This window comes from Nomascus leucogenys, chromosome 16, assembly GCF_006542625.1.
Source record: "Nomascus leucogenys isolate Asia chromosome 16, Asia_NLE_v1, whole genome shotgun sequence".
In the NCBI taxonomy this organism is placed as follows: Eukaryota; Metazoa; Chordata; class Mammalia; order Primates; family Hylobatidae; genus Nomascus; species Nomascus leucogenys.
This window is the reverse complement of record NC_044396.1, coordinates 40,266,809-40,284,485: the sequence shown is the minus strand read 5'-3', so window position 1 is coordinate 40,284,485 and position 17,677 is coordinate 40,266,809. Positions and strand designations below refer to the sequence as shown.

Sequence of the window (17,677 nt, the reverse complement as noted above, 5' to 3'; positions counted from 1 at the left end):
ATGGTTCTTTATTGTTATGATTTGACAAAAGCCCCTTTGTGTTACATTCATAAGCACTAACCTCTAACACCTGGGTAGGAATATTCTTTTCAATGCAGTCATGATCTCAATACAATCAAGAAAGTCCTGCATCTTCCTCTTTTCTATTAAAAGAAGGATTGATTTGAAAATCTTCACTTTACCAAGTTAGGTTTTCTCCAAAAGATAAGTCTTATCTTCAAACACAATCAACTTCTTACTACTATGTTACCAAGCAAAAGAATCCAAGCACATTTAGTGGAGCCATGTGGTTTAAAATGTTCAAGTCACTTTAGAGCTTGGTGCTCAGGCAGAAAATTGAAGTAGCGCTTTCGTTAAAGCATGTCAAGCATTACAGAATTTGGACTTTTTGGCTAAAAATTTATGGCTGATATTAAAGTACACGGAGTCGACCAGACTAGACAATGTTTTCTCTATCTGGTATGCACCTCACTAAAGCTGAGGCCATTTCACAAAGTTTTCTCAAGGAGTAGGAGCTGAATATTACTTTTACTCTACTTCTCAAAAGTCTCCTGGATTTTCAAGGGATACATCTTGAAACATTAACCTAAACCTTAGGCAGAAGATTTACTTTCTTAGAACATTTATGAGGAAAATGCTCATTCATGACTTAACTTTTTTGGATAATACGCATGTTTCTGTCACAGAAAGGAGACAAGTCTTTGTATAAACTCTGTATAAACTTTGTATAAAAGTAGATACTGCTCAAATATCATTTTTTTGAGCAAGCATCTTTGACAGAAGACAGCAGCAGCAAATAATTATATAAACTTTTCAGCCAGGTGCAGTGGCTCCCGCCTGTGCCTGTAATCCCAGCACTTTGGGAAGCTGGAGCGGGCCAATCACGAGGTCAAGAGATGGAGGCCATTCTGGCCAACATGGTGAAACCCCGTCTCTACAAAAATACAAAAAATTAGCTGGGCATGGTGGCGTGCGCCTGTAGCTAATTGGGAGGCTGAGGCAGGAGAATTGCTTGAACCCAGGAGGCGGAGGTTTCAGTGAGCCAAGATTGTGCCACTGTACTACAGTCTGGCAAGAGTGGGACTCCGTCTAAAAAACAAACAAACAAACAAACAAATAAATATATATATATATATATATAAACTTTTTAACATAGGAAGAAGTGCTTTTTAGCTTCTTGTTGGGAGTAAAGCAATCAAAGTCATCTACAAGCAGAAATCAACAAATACATTGCAGAACTGTTTTGAAGATTAATTTCAGGAAAATTGGAAAGAAGAAAGAAAAAAAGGAAACTACAAGCATACATTTTTGCACCCCATGCAAATCAGTACTGCTGGAACAGTACTACTGTTTTAATTTACTGAATACTATTGGGATAGCATTCTAGGAGATAAACGATGACAATTATTATTATCATAATTTTTCCTTTATACATAAAGGGACTGAGACTTAGATTAATCTGCTTGAAAGCAAGTTGTTATAGAAATATCAAGTAGCAGTAATATCTGATTTGGGAATCATATAACATGTTTGATATAAACTGATGTAAAATATCATTAATTTGGATATTTTGTTACCATTTGTACAAAATTAAGAAAAAAATTCAAGAATGATTTTTCAATATTTACATACCTTGCTTCAAAATCTGTGATGATGGAAATGTTTTACTTTTCTTTTGATTTGTTTTGCCTGTTAAGCAATTAATTCTGGTCTGCTTGGCTTGGAAAATAGATAATATCTTTCAATATTCAATCATGGATGCAATTTTCAGCCTCTAAAGTACGTTTAAAGAAAGAACAACAGTCTTTCTACTGTTGTTATCTTGCAGAACTGCACCACTTATAAAATAATGAAGAAAGCTTTCATTTTACCTAGCAAAAATAAAGCAGGTGTAAATTGTCCTGGTAATTTGGCTTTTCCCGAGGTTCAGTGCAATCTACTATAAGCTGTTTCTCCATCATGAAACTCTGTTTCAGTGTTCCCCAAGATAAGGAAATGGCATACGGCTAGGGCTTGTGGTAGAGAATGAGAATTACTGTGTCATCCGTCTGCACACTGTTGAAGAAAAGGTTATTCAACAATACTTGTTAAAGCATGGCAAGAAAGATATTATTCAAGGGGGACCATGGTGATAGGTATGGGGACCAGTGCAATGGAGTTTTGCACTGGGGGAGAAAGATTGGGCTGAACTCCAAATATGCCACGAGCAAGTGAGAGTTGATAGCCCAGGAGCAGGGTGGACTCAATGGATGGAAAATTAGAGGAAACACTAGGAGAAAGGCTCAGGCTGACCCTATTTAACAGGATAGGGTGATGATCTTGGTGATGATCAAATATCACCTGGGAAATGATGGGGATGAGGAATTTCAGGTATCAAGGGGTGGGAGGTGTTGGTTAAACTTAGCAGCAGGGTTCTTGCTAAAATTGGACAATGTAGAGATGGACATGGAAATCCAAAAGTCAGGTCTAGTTGGAAAAGAGCTCAGGAGAACCTGAGTAGAGTTTGGTCAAGAAGAGAGTCTTTGCCAATATCCATCTTCATGTCATCATTTCTTCTCTAGCCACTGCTTCTGAGTTGGGTGAATTAGATGGGGCTGGTAAAGATAAGCACAGGGAATCAAAATAGGAAAGATCAGGAAAACTTTTTATCTTCTCAGATGTGCATCAGTGAAATTCAAGTTCCCAAAATAGTAGAACTAGCTTGGCCCAGTTCACTCCCCCTGACCTTAACACTTAATACAGCTAAAATAAAGCCAAAAACATAAAGCCAAGACACTGATAAGAAAATATGGCCCATGATTTTATTTAATTTTGTGACAGAGATACTAGTCATGAAGTACAGCTCATAAAGTGGCTGGATGTAGCTAATTGTTAAGTTTAAGATATAAATTGATTATTTATGCTCATATCCTTGAGTCTTAAGAAAACTGGTCTCCATCTTTTCTCTATATTGCAGAGACTATCGTGTTTTCTCTGTTCACACATGGGCTCTTTGCCAAATATGTATTCAGTAGTCCTGGTGACTAGACGGTCCCTGGCTGGTGCTTTTCTTGGTCATAATTTCTCTGGTCATAATGAGGGGAATGGGTATAGCCAAGGCAGCATGGAGGGAGCCAAAGCCAGTGCAAGACTGCTCGGGTGGAAGGAGAGGGAGAAGTACTGAGGCCTGGATTTTCTCCTTCTCCCATCACCCTCCATCACCTGGCATGGGGCATGACCTCATAAGTGCACCTCTCTGTGATCCAGCCCCGGACATGTAGAAATGGCTGGCTGAGCAGTGACCATAGCAGCACCCAACAGGACTCTGGATCAGCAAAACTGTGCTGGCCAGTAAGCAACAGGCAGAGCTTGCACATCTCCATGTGATCCCACATTTGCAGGATTACAGCAGTTACTCATGCTACATCTGTAGGCATCTGTTGTCATATATTGCTGTGCCTTTTTTTTTTTTTTTTCAAGACAGAGTCTTGCTCTGTCACCCAGGCTGGAGTGCAGGGGTACAATCTCGGCTCACTAAAACCTCCACCTCCCCAGTTCAAGCAATTCTCATGCCTCAGCCTCTGGAGTAGCTGGAATTACAGGCACCTGCCACCATGCCTGGTTAATTTTTTGTATTTTTGGTAGAGACAGGGTTTCACCATGTTGGCCAGGCTGGTCTTGAACTCCTGGCCTCAAGTCATCCACCCAGCTTGGCCTCCCAAAGTGCTGGGATTACAGGCATGAGCCACCATGCCTGGCCTGTGCCATTATTTTTAAATTTAAAATATTTAGTTCACAAATAAAAATTGTATGCATTCAAGGTGTACAACATGCTGATTTGATATATGTATACATTGCCTGCTGATAATGAATACACTATTTACTTTGATTTCCTCATACTTAAATATTTATTTTTATGTATTTCTCTTTAGCATTTGTAATCTCTAACTAAGTAAACTACAAAAATCAAAAGTACACAGATGTGAAAAAATACCCATACAGTAGTGGTAGATAGAGATATGTAAATCTTTAAAACAGATGGTTGTATAAATGACACTCTGACTTCTGTTTGCCCTTTCTCACTGAAATATTTCAAAAAAGGTATTGGATTCACAGTTAGGTGAAATAAAGGTTTTGTTTGTCAAACTTATTATTATTGTATGGTGATTAAAGTTTATCTTTTCTTTTTCAGATTTTTGCATAACAACAAATTATCTAAAATTCCGGCTGGGAGCTTTTCTAATCTGGATTCATTAAAAAGATTGTAAGTGAAAGCAAGTGCATTAACACAAAAACCTTATAAAATTTCCTCCAAAATCAATCCCAAACAATAGTTGGTTGCCCTCTCCTGCTTTTCCTGTGAAAGACATTGCAATTCTAGCATGTTAGGGAGAAAATGGTTTTGTTAACTGCAGAGCGATAGAGAACCCAGATAGTCTTCTGAACTTTCATGTATTCTCTTAGAAGTGATATTCAAAAGGAGTATTGAAAATAGAATTTTCCTCGTTTCTCTGTAATATCCTTGCTGGCTAAATCTAAAGACTCCCAAGACTTCTTTTTCCTTTAACTTTTTTATGAGATAAGAGATGTGAGAAGTTCCAAAGAAAGTCTGACTCCTCGGGCCAGGCTTCAGTTTTCCATTGTTGTACAGAGTTGTCTTCCTACTCATTTCCTCCTACATTAAGCAAAACAAAACAAAAATCCCCATGCTTGCAAGGTCTGTGTTCTCCCTAGCTTCCCTGCTGTGGTCCATGGGCTGATGTCCATCACTTTTTCCACCTGTGTCTCCACCCTCCTTCATTCCAGCTGTCTCTTCACTCCCATCTGTGTGTAGCCTTCTACACTGTTGATGTCTTTATTTTGTGTTTACCGCCCCCCAACTAATCCTCAACCCCAAACACAAGTATAAGTTCCAGTTATCAGAAAAGGCTAGATGCCTGCTTCCCAGATGTCAGTCAGAGAGCACATAGTGGAAAACTCACACAGGTGTATCCATCATGGGCCTCGGAGGCTGTATTAGTCTGTTCTCATGCTGCTAATAAAGACATACCCATGACTGGGTAGTTTATAAAGAAAAAGAGGTTTAATGGACTCACAGTTCCTCATGGCTGGGGAAGCCTCACAATCATGGCAGAAGATGAAGAGAGAGCAAAGGAATGTCTTACATGGTGGCAGGCAAGAGAGCCTGTGCAGGGAACTCCCATTTATAAAACCATCAGATCTCATGAGACTTATTCACTACCATGAGAACAATATGGGGGAAACTGCCCCTATGATTTAGTTCCCTTGACATATGGGGATTATCACAATTCAAGATGAGATTTGGGTGGAGACACAGACAAACCATATCATTCCACCCCAGCCCCTCCCAAATCTCATATCCTCACATTTGAAAACAAATCATGCCTTCCCAACAGTCCCCCAAAGTCTTAGCTCATTTCAGCATTAACTCAAAAGTCCACAGTCCAAGTTTCTTCTGAGACAAGGCAAGTCCCTTCTGCCTATCAGCCTGTAAAATCAAAAGCAAGTTAGTTACTTCCTAGATACAATGGGGGTACAAGTGTTGGGTAAATACAGTCACTCCAAATGGCAGAAATTAGCCAGAATGAAGGGGCTACAGGTCCCATGCAAGTCCAAAATCCAGTGGGGCAGTCAAATCTTAAATCTCCAAAATGATCTCCTTTGACTCCATGTCTCACAACCAGGTCACATTGATGGAAGAGGTGGGCTCCCATGGTCTTGGGCAGCTCTGCTCCTGTGGCTTTGCAGGGCACAGCTTCCCTCCTGGTTTCTTTCATGGGGTGTGTTGAGTGTATGCAGCTTTTCCAGGTGCACAGTATAAGCTGTCAGTGAATCTACCATTCTGGGGTCTGGAGGATGTTGGCCTTCTTCTCACAGCTCCACTAGGCATGGAGTGCCCCAGTAGGGACTCTGTGTGGGGGCTCCAACCCCACATTTCCCTTCCACACTGCCCTGGCAGAGGTTCTCCATGAGGGCCCCACCCCTGCAGCAAACTTCTGCCTGGACATTCAGGCATTTCTGTACATTCTCTAAAATCTAGGTGGAGGTTCCCAAACCTCAATTCCTGACTTCTGTGCACCCACAGGCCCAACACCACATGTAAGCTGCTAAGGCTTTGGACTTGCACCTTCTGAAGCAATGGCCTCAGGAGTATGTTGACCCCTTTTAGTCATGGCTAGAGCTGAAACAGCTGGGATGCAGGGCACCATGTTCAGAAACTGCATAGATCGGGGGGCCCTAGGCCCAGTCCATGAAACCATTTTTCCCTCCTAGGCCTCCAGACCAGTGATGGGAGGAGCTGCTGTGAAGGTCTCTGACATACCCTGGAGACATTTTCCCCATTGTCTTGGTGATTAGCCTTTGGCCCCTCATGACTTTTGCATATTTCTACAGCCAGCTTGAATTTCTCCCCAGAAAATGGGTTTTTCTTTTCTACTGCAACATGAGGCTGCAAATTTCCAAAATTTTTATGCCTTGTCACCTCTTGAATGCTTTGCTAACTAGAAATTTCTACTACCAGATACCTGAAATCATCTCTCTCAAGTTCAAATTTCCACAGATCTCTAGGGCAGGGGCAAAATGCCACCAGTCTCTTTGCATAGGAAGAGTGACCTTCACTCCAGTTCCCAACAAGTTCCTCATCTCCATCTGAGACTCCCTCAGTCTGGATTTTATTGTCCATGGTACTATCAGCATTTTGGTCAAAGCCATTAAACAAGTCTCTAGGAAGTTCCAAGCTTTCCGACATCTCCCTGTCTTCTGAGCCCTCCAAGTCTCTAGGAAGTTCCAAACTTTCAAACATTTTTCTTTCTGCTTCTGAGCCCTCTAAACTGTTCCAACATCTTCCTGTTATCTAGTTCCAAAGTCCCTTCCACATTTTTGGGTATCTTTATAGCAGTGCCCCACTCCCAGTACCAATATATTATATTAGTCTGTTCTTATACTGCTAATAAAGACATACATGAGACTGGGCAATTTATAAAGAAAAAGAGGTTTAATGGACTCACATTTCCACATGGATAGGGAGGCCTCACAATCATGGCAGAAGATGAAGAAAGAGCAAAGGAATGTCTTACATGGCAGCAGGCAAGAGAGCCCGTGCAGGGGAACTCCCATTTATAAAACCATCAGATCTTGTGAGACTTATTCACTACCATGAGAACAGTATGGGGGAAACCACTCCCATGATTCGATTATCTTCACCTGGCCCCACCCTTGACATGTAGGGATTTTTACAATTCAAGGTGAGATTTGGGTGGGGACACAGCCAAACCATATTAGAGGCTGATATAGTTTGGATGTTCTCCCCTCTAAATCTCATGTGCAATTGTAATCCCTAACGTCAGTCATGGGGCATGATGGGAGGTTCATGGGGGCAGATCCTTCATGGCTGGGTGCTGTCCTCCCAATATTGAGTGTGTTTCCTTGAGATTTGGTCATTTATAAAGTGTGGCACCCTCCACCCTTTCTCCTGCTTTCACCGTGTGAAGTGCCTGCTTCTGCTCCTCCTTCCGCCATGAGTAAAAGCTTCCTGAGGCCTCTCCCAGAGCTAATGCTGGCACTATGCTTCCTGTACAGCCTACAGAACCATGAGCCAATTAAATCTCTTTTCTTATAAATTGCCCTGTCTTAGGTATTTCTTTATGGCAATGCAAGAATGGCCTAATACAGAGGCCACTTTTGTTGTGGTTGCTCTTCTAATATTGTGTTCCTAGACACAGATCCCTGAGCAAGAGAATGTTATGATTAAGTAAAAATCAGAGCCCTGAGGAAAATAAATCCAGGCCCAATTTGTGCCCAGAAATAATGCTTGCAATCTTTGAGTTTAATCAAGGAGGCATTTCACCCACTCCTAATCCTTTTCTTCAAGTCTTTATTTCCTACTTTCTTGGTAATTCTCATGTCAGACACACATAATGCTGCTTCCCAGTCTTCCTGGTGTTCTTTGATTGTATCAAAGCCCTCAAAAGTCTTGGATATGGTCATCAACTGACCATATCTATCTGTCTATCTAATCTATCTGCAAAGGGGTACAAGTACAGATTTGTTACACGGATATGTAGCATAGTGGTGAAGTCTGGGTTTTTAGTATAACCATCACCCTAATAGTGTACACTGCACCCATTAGATAATTTCTCATCCCTTACCCCCACCCCACCCTTCCACTTTTTTGAGTCTCCAGTGTCTATTATTTCATTCCCTACGTCTGTGTGCATGGATTATTTAGCTCCCACTTGTAAGCTTGAAAACATGAGGTATTTGACTTTCTGTTTCTGAGTTATTTCACTAAAGATAATGGCTTCCATTTCCATCCATGATGACTCTGTTTTTTTGCCAAAGTTTTCTTACTTGTCAGAAGTGGCTGCAGCAGCCATTTGGAATAACACATCCATTTATTCTTGTTTTTCAATCCTATGTAGGATATGCAAAATGCCAAGACATTTTGTAACAGGGTCATAGGATGTTCCATTTTTGTGGTGGGAGAAATATTGTGTATTATTTTCTACTTGTCTGTTTTCTCTCTTTTTTTGGATTTGTTACATCAGTTATGGTTAGAGTCACTGTCTTTGTATATTTGCAATTATAATTCCCATGCAGTGTTTCTTGTCTACATAAATTTCTATCTGGGTCATTCTTGCCTTCTGTGACTCAGAGAAAGTCTTGAAGTGCCAAATCCCTTAGTTTTTTCTAATCTCTTTTTATTATTCTTTCATGTTAAATCTTAGTAGCAGCTTTTTTGTCCTAGCCTCCTCTTACATTTACTGAAACAGCATTCACTGCATTGCTGGAACACACATGCAAAAATAGCTGCCAATAAAGAGGCCGAGGGAGTTTTCCTTACATTGATGTGCCAGTATGCACCTTACATGCGTGCACTGTGCTTATTCCAAATGTTTTAAGATGATTTTTTTAGTTTGTTATTTTGACAAACTATCTTTATGTTATGGACTTATTTTATGTGAAACTGATATACAGATGATTAGAGCAACCTGCTCAGGGTCCATGAAATCCTGATGGGTCCAAGATGGGGTGGAAACTGGGCACCTGTTTATTCCAAATCCTCAACTTCTGTCCTATTTAGGCTACAATTTAGATGAGAACAACAGAATACAGGAGAAAATAGAGGGTTACACCTACTATTAAATGAATTCCACCTTCAACAATAAAGTTTTTCAACTGAGGAGTGTCCATTCACTGATAGCTTGTGAGGACAGAGAAACCAGCGGGAATTCTGCCCTTGATTCCGGGTGTGGCACTTTGAAGGGTCACCCGACACTGGGTTCTCCATCTGTACCATACCATTTCTAACTCATGACAACCACACTCCTCACAAGTGGACTGTAAAAATCAATAAAATGTTTTTGATTTTGTTTTGTTTAAAAGAGTTTTTGGATCTTTAAGTGAATGGGATTGTGTAAGTACAAGTGAGGTTTTCAAATAGAAAAGATTAAATTACCTAGCACCACTTTTTTCCTTTGAAATTTTTCATTGAGCAGAGAATATATTCCAAGTGAGTAATTATTTTAGTGCCATGATTCTTGACTGCATACCATCAGAGGGCTTTCATTTATTATACTTGGTATGATATTTGATGTAAGAGCACTTTCAAAATGGAGAACAGTAAAATGATAATGATTTTAAACATAGTGTATTCAATATTTACTATAGTCTAATAAAGATTCGTAAGAACCATCTTTCTTATTGATTGACTCTGTTGCTTCTTGGTTTTCAATATTCATGGCTCTAAATTATAGGCAAAATTTTGAAAATGTTTTCTCATGATAAATTTGAAAATTATTTATAAAGATTACTCAGATTATCATATAAAAGTATAGTTTTACTACTAGATTATTTTCCAAACATAAAAAGAGTTTTTCAACTGGCAAGTGAAAATCTGTATCCTTTTGTTGTTTTCTTCATGTTTTGCATCCCCACTATGGATATCTTAAGTTGAAAATAATAATTAGAAAGAAATGACATCCTGTGCTCAGTTATTACCAAAACACATAAGCATGAGGACGTTAAGGGAAGGTATGACTGAGGGAAGGTGATGAGCAAGCAGTGATGACCTCTGGGAAATGGGGCAACTGCATGGTGAGGCTGCCATGCTCGGGATGCTCCCAGGGAATGTGTATTCACATCCTTGCTTATGTTCAACTCAGAGGAACATCATGGTGATGCTGAAGCGAGAACTTACTCCTTTATATTTAGAGGAGTAAGTTCTTGTATGTTCTTCTTGATAAAATTACAAGAAATCAAACTCAAAATATAAACGTGAACTTTGAACACAATACTGTTGAACTAGATCTGTTTTATAGCCACGTAGCTGGTACAATAAGTCAGTCAGTGACAAGGAACATCCGAGGCCCACTGAACCAACAGCGCTGTCCTGAACAAGTGCTAGTTGACTTTTATGACTTACACCTCACTCCTGACAAGGCTGACAGAATTCCCTACTTTAGCCATGGCTTTATATTCTCACGTTAGTGTGAAGTCTTGTTGGAAACATTAAGCAAATAATATCTAGATGGTTAACTAACTTTTCAATAAGTGCAAATCTTTTCCCTTTAGCAATTTAAAGCTACTAAATATAGCTATCATTTTCAGGGTAATATAATAAAATTTAGATACAGTTATAAAAAGTAGTCTTATGAATTGGGTATCTACAAAACATTTTACAAAACTCTCAGATAATAAAACTTTCTTAAATTTATTAAAATGTATACAGTTGTTTTAGGAAATGTTTTAGTTTCTAAATCCAGAGAATAGTACAATTTTTTTACTTTCAGGTTTGTCTCTTTCAGTAACGTGATATTGATGCAAATTCCCAAATTAATACACTGAAGTGATTCTTTTATTTGCAAATTGGTATCTTTAGATTTAATTTGTGTTTGTGTGTTTGTTTTTCCATGTTTGTAAGGACTTTTTGTGCCTGACTAATTTTGATTAAAAGTTATTAAAATTATGGCATTTTGTATTCTCCTCCAGTCGCATTGGACACTACTTCTTACAATCAGGTATAAGCAATCTAACACCTATCGTAAAATATGTTCACATTACCCTTGTATTGATAGACTTCCTTGCATAGAGTGTGATCCAACTGCCACCATAGGCAGACCTGTGAATTCTACTTAGCAAAAGCTCCCTTTTTAACCCATTGGGAGAAATGAAAAAAAGTATTAATCATTTCTGTACCTTCTTGCCACACATCTTTTGGCAAGAATGGAGGTATATACCATAAATCTCTTTGGTGATCTATTTTATTTCATGAGGAAAAATATGCTAGAAAAATTAGTGAAGTATAGTATAACTTGTGTGCCTATCTTAGGAAACACCATAAAGAAATGAAAAGAGCCATCACCTTCGTGTTACAGTCTGCATGTGGCAATTCCAGAGGGGGACCTTCTAACTGGGACTTTGAGCATAATAAAAAAGGAAAGCTTGGCTTCTGTCCTTTAGAGCAAGTGGAAAACACAGAGAACACATGCCTATCCATATTGATGCCAAGGAGTTTACAAAAGAAAAAAGCCAACCTCCTGGGGGAGCTGCGTGGATCACACATCACATTTATAAGCCTCCTTTGGGCAGCAAAGCTTCTACCACTCTTTTGAGTAATCCAAAAATATTGAAATACCACCACCACATTACAGCTTCCTTGTTCCATAACACATAAACAAAGCAAACTGGAACACTTCAGTACTTACAGCTTTTTTGTTTGTTTGTTTGTTTGTTTGTTTTTGCTTTTGGGACAGGGTGGCACTCTGTCACCCAGGCTGGAGTGCAGTGGTGCCTTCATAGCTCACTGAAGCCTCCAACTCCTGGGCTCAAGTGATTCTCCCACCTCAGCCTCCCAAGTGGCTGGGACTACAAGTGGGTGCCACCATGCTTGGCTAACTAAAAAATTGTAGACACAGCCATAAAAAAGAATGAAATAATGAATTAATGCAGGAAGAGTAAACCAAACACCATATGTTCTCACTTGTAAGTGGGATCTAAATATTGGGTACTCATAGTTATAAAAATGACAACGATAGACACTGGGGACTACTGGTGAGGGAAGAGAGGGAGGGGGGTGAGGGTTGCAAAGCTATTGGGTACTGTGTTCAGTACTTTGGTGATGGGATCAACAGGACCGCAAACCTCAGCATTATGCAATATACCCAGGTAACAAACTGCATATGTACCCCCTCAATCTAGAATAAAAGTTGAAACTATAAAGAAATTACAGAAAATTTTTATCTTTGGAGAGGGAGCCTTGCTAGAATGCCCATGCTGGTCTCAAACTCCTGGCCTCGAGTGATCCTTTTGCCTAGGCCTCCCAAAGCACTTGAATTACAGGTGTGAGCCACTGCACCGGGCCATACTTACAGTTTTAATTCTACATTTCTCTGAAACAAATAAGGATTCATTTCAACTCACAATTATTTATTTATAATAGACATAGTGCACATTAAGGGAAAACCGCTTTTCCAGTTTTAAAGTGGCTTCTCAAAAACATGGTTAATTTGAAAATGTGTCTACTCTGTGCAAGATATGCAATGAGTTAAGTGATTCTTAAAATCTGTTTATTGGTTAATAGAATCCTGGAGTCAAAAATGTAACAGACAAGGTAAATCAGGGGAAATTAAATATTACCACTCAAAAGATTCGTCATAGAAATTAATAGTCCCTTTTAACAGTTGTACTTCTTGCCTGCATGCCTAGGCGTCTGGATTCCAACGCCCTGGTTTGTGACTGTGATCTGATGTGGCTGGGGGAGCTTTTACAAGGCTTTGCCCAACACGGCCACACCCAGGCTGCAGCTACCTGTGAATATCCCAGGAGACTCCATGGGCGTGCAGTTGCTTCAGTAACAGTAGAGGAATTCAATTGCCGTACGTAAATTTCAATGTGTACATAAGAGAAATGTCTCTCATTTGCTCTCTTTTTTAAAGGTTTATTATATAATATTGCATTTTAGAAGAACGTGTTCAGAAAGTGTTTTTAAGGAATGTGGTAAAGGTATGGCCAATTTCCTTTCCATCATCTGCATTTTCATTTAAAGAAGGTTTTATCAACATAAAATTAAGAGCTCAGAGAGTCTTTGAGGAACATTTAATCTAATTTCCATAATTTCAGAGGAGAAATATTGAGAAAACTGATTTTCAACAAGGTCACCAGAAGTGGTGTCCAACATTAAAATCTCAACTTACTCCTTGGTATGACTTAGTGTTAATAATCAGTAATTTAGGGGTTTCAACTTTAAATCAAATAATTGCTAATATTCATTGCTGAGAAAGCCCCTCAACAAATCCAGTAATTGCTTTTTTAAATGTATAATGGGACCATGAATATGACTAAAATAATGAAAATCAGTTTTACCATCTCTTTGTAAATTTTTAAATAATGGAAACCTTGGATTTAATAAGCATATGGTTATATTCTGACAACCTTACTAAAGCAGTAACCTTTACCTAAATAATTTATTATGGCTGCTTACAATATTATTTGATTTTCATTTAAAGCTTTTCATGTGAATATAGAAATATATCTCTATGTATCTCTCTTCCTATATTTCGGTTTAAGTAGAAATAAATGAATACCTTTGTGTGTGTGTGTGCGTGTGTGCGATAATTCAGTGTCTTGGAGATTCACTCACATGACTGCTGCAATTACAGCAAAATTTGCTTTCCACTCCCTCACTGGCAAGCCATTTTTTGAATTTCTCTAAAGAAGTAATTAAAAATCATATTAATATAATTAATTTATATTCAAATTGAGAAGAAAATTGACTTGGTCTTTACTGCCAAAAAATTCTCAAGCTTGTCCATAGCTCCCATCTTTACTACTAACTTCCAGTTCAAACCACAGTCAAGTTTGGCTGGATTGCTTCACATCTTAACTGATATCCCAGCTTTCATTTTTCTTGCTCCTTTATGTTTGGGAAAATTGTTTAAAAACACATCTTATTACATCATTTCTTCACCCATAATCCTTATATAGGTTCCTAGCTTAAAATAAAGCACAAAATTCTTAACGTGGTTGATTATTTTTGTACGGTCCTTCCTGGCTACACTCTGCTTCTCCAGTCACTTACTCTTTTTTTTTTAAAATTATACATTAAGTTTTAGGGTACATGTGCCCAACGTGCAGGTTAGTTACATATGTATACATGTGCCGTGTTGGTGTGCTGCACCCATTAACTCGTCATTTAACATGAGGTATATCTCCTAATGCTATCCCTCCAGTCACTTACTCTTTTCTCAGTGTTGTAGCCACCTCAGTGTTCTCCATTCTGGAAGTTCTTAAGCCTTTCTTCAACCCAAGGACTTTTTACATGCTGTCTTTCCTGCCTACAATATTCTGATTCTACTTCTTTTAATGGTCCTCCTCTTAAATATGAATTACATGGAAAGCCTTCATTTAAACCCCCTTCCCACTGACCTGCCTATCCCTCCATACTGAATCAGGTCCCTTTTTATAATCCATCAAAACATCATTTATTTTCCATCTAAGCATTTGCCGCATATGTTAATATGTATTTGTGTGTGTGTGTGTGTGTGTGTCTGTGTGTGTGTGTGTGTGTGTGTTTATTTTCTACTGCTTCCATGAAACTGTAAACCCCTTGGTACAGAGACCTTGTCTATTTTGAACACTGCTTCATCACTAGTCCTAGCACCTTGTCTGGCACATAACTGATGTTGAATTATTTTTTAAAAATTACACAAATGAATAAAATCATTTATCTAAAAAGAATAAAGCCAAGATATTAATTATGTGGACTTTTAATGAAGTAAGCAAGATTACTAAAGATCTACAGAATGTTCTACAGACATAATAGTCATGGTTAATGACAGGAAATTTCAGATAAGGCACTTATAAAAGGAAGAGTTTTATTATTTAGAAAGGTTTAAAGAGAATTAGGTGAAACTATAGAAAACTAAAAGTCCCTTTTGTACATTGTTCTTTATAATTTAAGTTCAATAATATTACCTGATTCATTACAAAATCAATCACTTCATCTTCTTATTAAAATAATTTAAGTGTTTTCATGTTTTACCACTCAATTGTTATTGGAAGATGGAATCATTCATTTACATAGATAAGAATTTTGCTCAACCAGGTTTGAGGTCTAGACATATCACTTGTTGTAAATTGTGTAAAGTGGGTGGTTGGGTGCTTAGATGGCTAATTGTCTAGGAAGAGTGCCTGCAAAACTGCAAGCTCAGTTTAAGTACTTGGTTTGAAAAATTGACCCATAAAATCAAACTCCTTCCATAAATATGGTTGTACTGAGCTCCTAGAAATAAAAGCACAGGAAAATTTACTTAATTTACTTCACTGGAGATCCCTTTGTGCAGTGAATCTTTCAAATTGCTAAAGTATAAGTCAAATATATGTCTAATCTCTAACCTGGTACATGTATTACCGGGTAAATGCAGTTCGATGTGTAAAACTTTAATGTAGAAATAAATTTAAATTGCCTATATCTCTTTCTCAGCATCTTGGAAGGCCATAATTTTGTATCTTTGAAAAATATATTAATAATTCTTTTGTTGCAGAGAGCCCCCGAATTACTTTTGAGCCCCAGGATGTGGAGGTACCATCAGGAAATACTGTCTACTTCACCTGCCGGGCGGAAGGAAACCCCAAACCTGAGATTATTTGGATACACAACAAGTAAATACTGAGCATGGACATGGGTTGTGATTCTCTTTCTGATTCCAGCAATCTTTTTAACTGAATTTAACTCCTTTATCTAGAGAAGAAATTACTAAAATTTTCAGAGTTTCTTAAAATACCTTTTAACTTTTATCTTTTGACTTACTCAAGCTATGTTAAGGCCTTTTTCTTAAAACTTATACATTTCCAGCCGGGCGTGGTGGCTCATGCCTATAATCCCAGCACTTTGGGAGGCTGAGGTGGGTGGATCACGAGGTCAGGAGATCGAGACCATCCTGGCTAACACGGTGAAACTGCCCCCGCCCCCTTTCTCTACTAAAAATACAAAAAATTAGCTGGGAGTGGTGGTGAGCGCCTGTAGTCCCAGCTACTTGGGAGGCTGAAGCAGGAGAATGGCGTGAACCTGGGAGGCGGAGCTTGCAGTGAGCTGAGATCGTGCCACTGCACTCCAGCCTGGGTGACAGAGCGAGACTCCGTCTCAAAAAAAAAAAACAAAAAAAAAACTTATACATTTCCAGACCTCAGTGATTCTGAAACTGACTAAAATAATTCTGTGTTATTTCTAGACGGAAATGTTGGGATTAATAACAAACTAGTTTGTTTTAAAGCTGAATATAATTTGATATAGCCAAATCTAAGTTATTTCAGATTTAGACTGATACTTCATATTTGACATTGCAACTTTCCTGTGGTAAATCAGTATAGGATTATTTAAGCAAACTGGCAAAAGTAACATGCAAAATTATTTAAATGGCTAGTCATTTATTTTATGCTCATGGTACTGTTTGATAAAACATAAAACCAATGAGTCCAAAAACCTGTGAGTATAAAATTAAATAGTAATAACAAATGTTAAAAAAGTTAAATGTGATCACCATTCTAACTGGCGTGAGATGGTATCTCATTGTAGTTTTGATTTGCTTTTGTCTAATGACTAGTGATGATGAGCTTTTTTTCATGTTTGTTGGCTGTATAAATGTCTTCTTTTGAGAAGTGTCTGTTCATATCCTTTGCTCACTTTTTGATTTTTTTTTGTAAATTTGTTTAAGTTCCTTGTAGATTCTGGATATTAGCCCTTTGTCAGATGGATAGATTGCAAAAATCTTCTCCCATTCTGTAGGTTGCCTGTTCACTCTGATGATAGTTTTTTTTTTTTTGCTGTGCAGAGCTCTTTAGTTTAACTAGATCTCATTTGTCAATTTTGGCTTTTGTTGCCATTGCTTTTCGTGTTTTAGTCATGAAGTCTTTGCCCATGCCTATGTCCTGAATGGTATTGCCTAGCTTTTCTTCTAGGGTTTTTATGGTTTTAGGTCTTACGTTTGTCTTTAATCCATCTCAAGTTAATTTTTGTATAAGGTGTAAGGAAGGGGTCCAGTTTCAGTTTTCTGCATATGGCTAGCCAGTTTTCCCAATACCATTTATTAAATAGAGAGTCCTTTCCCCATTGCTTGTTTTTGTCAGGTTTGTCAAAGATCAGATATTTGTAGATGTATGGCACTCTTTCTGAGGCCTCTGTTCTGTTCTGTTGGTCTGTATATCTGTTTTAAAACTGAACTGGTAGTTAGCATAAAATAGAAACATAAAGTGCACTATATACCTAATACAATTCAATGACAGCACTTGGACAATTATATTATCATTAGTTATGATAATGATAATTACCGTGGTTTTCACATGTCCCTTCCATTCTTGCACAGACTTTCACTGATTTTCTTTCGTTGCGTGTATAATCAACTCTGATTTTTTTGCTTGTCTGTATAAAACATTCTAAAGTATATTATACAATTTTTTTGCTTTTTGTATATAATTTGGATTTATAATTGTAGCCAGAAACTCAGCCATGTGTTTTAAATTCTTGTAAAAAGTCTAGTAAGTGTAGGTTAAAAATAGCTTGTATAGAAGGCAATTATGAATACTATTAAATCTGGAAACAAGCCCACGAGAAAGACTTCAATTGATAGAAGTGTTCAATTTATTTCCATCTTTAGATTGCTCAAGTGCACTTGAGAAACAG

At 38.2% G+C, this 17,677-nt stretch overlaps 1 protein-coding gene across 2 annotated transcripts in view; it reads left to right on the top strand.

Moving 5' to 3' along the window:
• Positions 1 to 17,677, top strand: part of PXDNL (peroxidasin like) — a 330,955-nt gene that overhangs the window by 163,957 nt on the left and 149,321 nt on the right. For both annotated transcript variants that reach the window (XM_030795454.1, XM_030795455.1), the window contains 3 exons: positions 4,172 to 4,243; positions 12,706 to 12,875; positions 15,543 to 15,660. In XM_030795454.1, the coding sequence (XP_030651314.1) occupies positions 4,172 to 4,243; positions 12,706 to 12,875; positions 15,543 to 15,660 (360 nt within the window). The remainder of the gene's footprint in view (positions 1 to 4,171; positions 4,244 to 12,705; positions 12,876 to 15,542; positions 15,661 to 17,677) is intronic.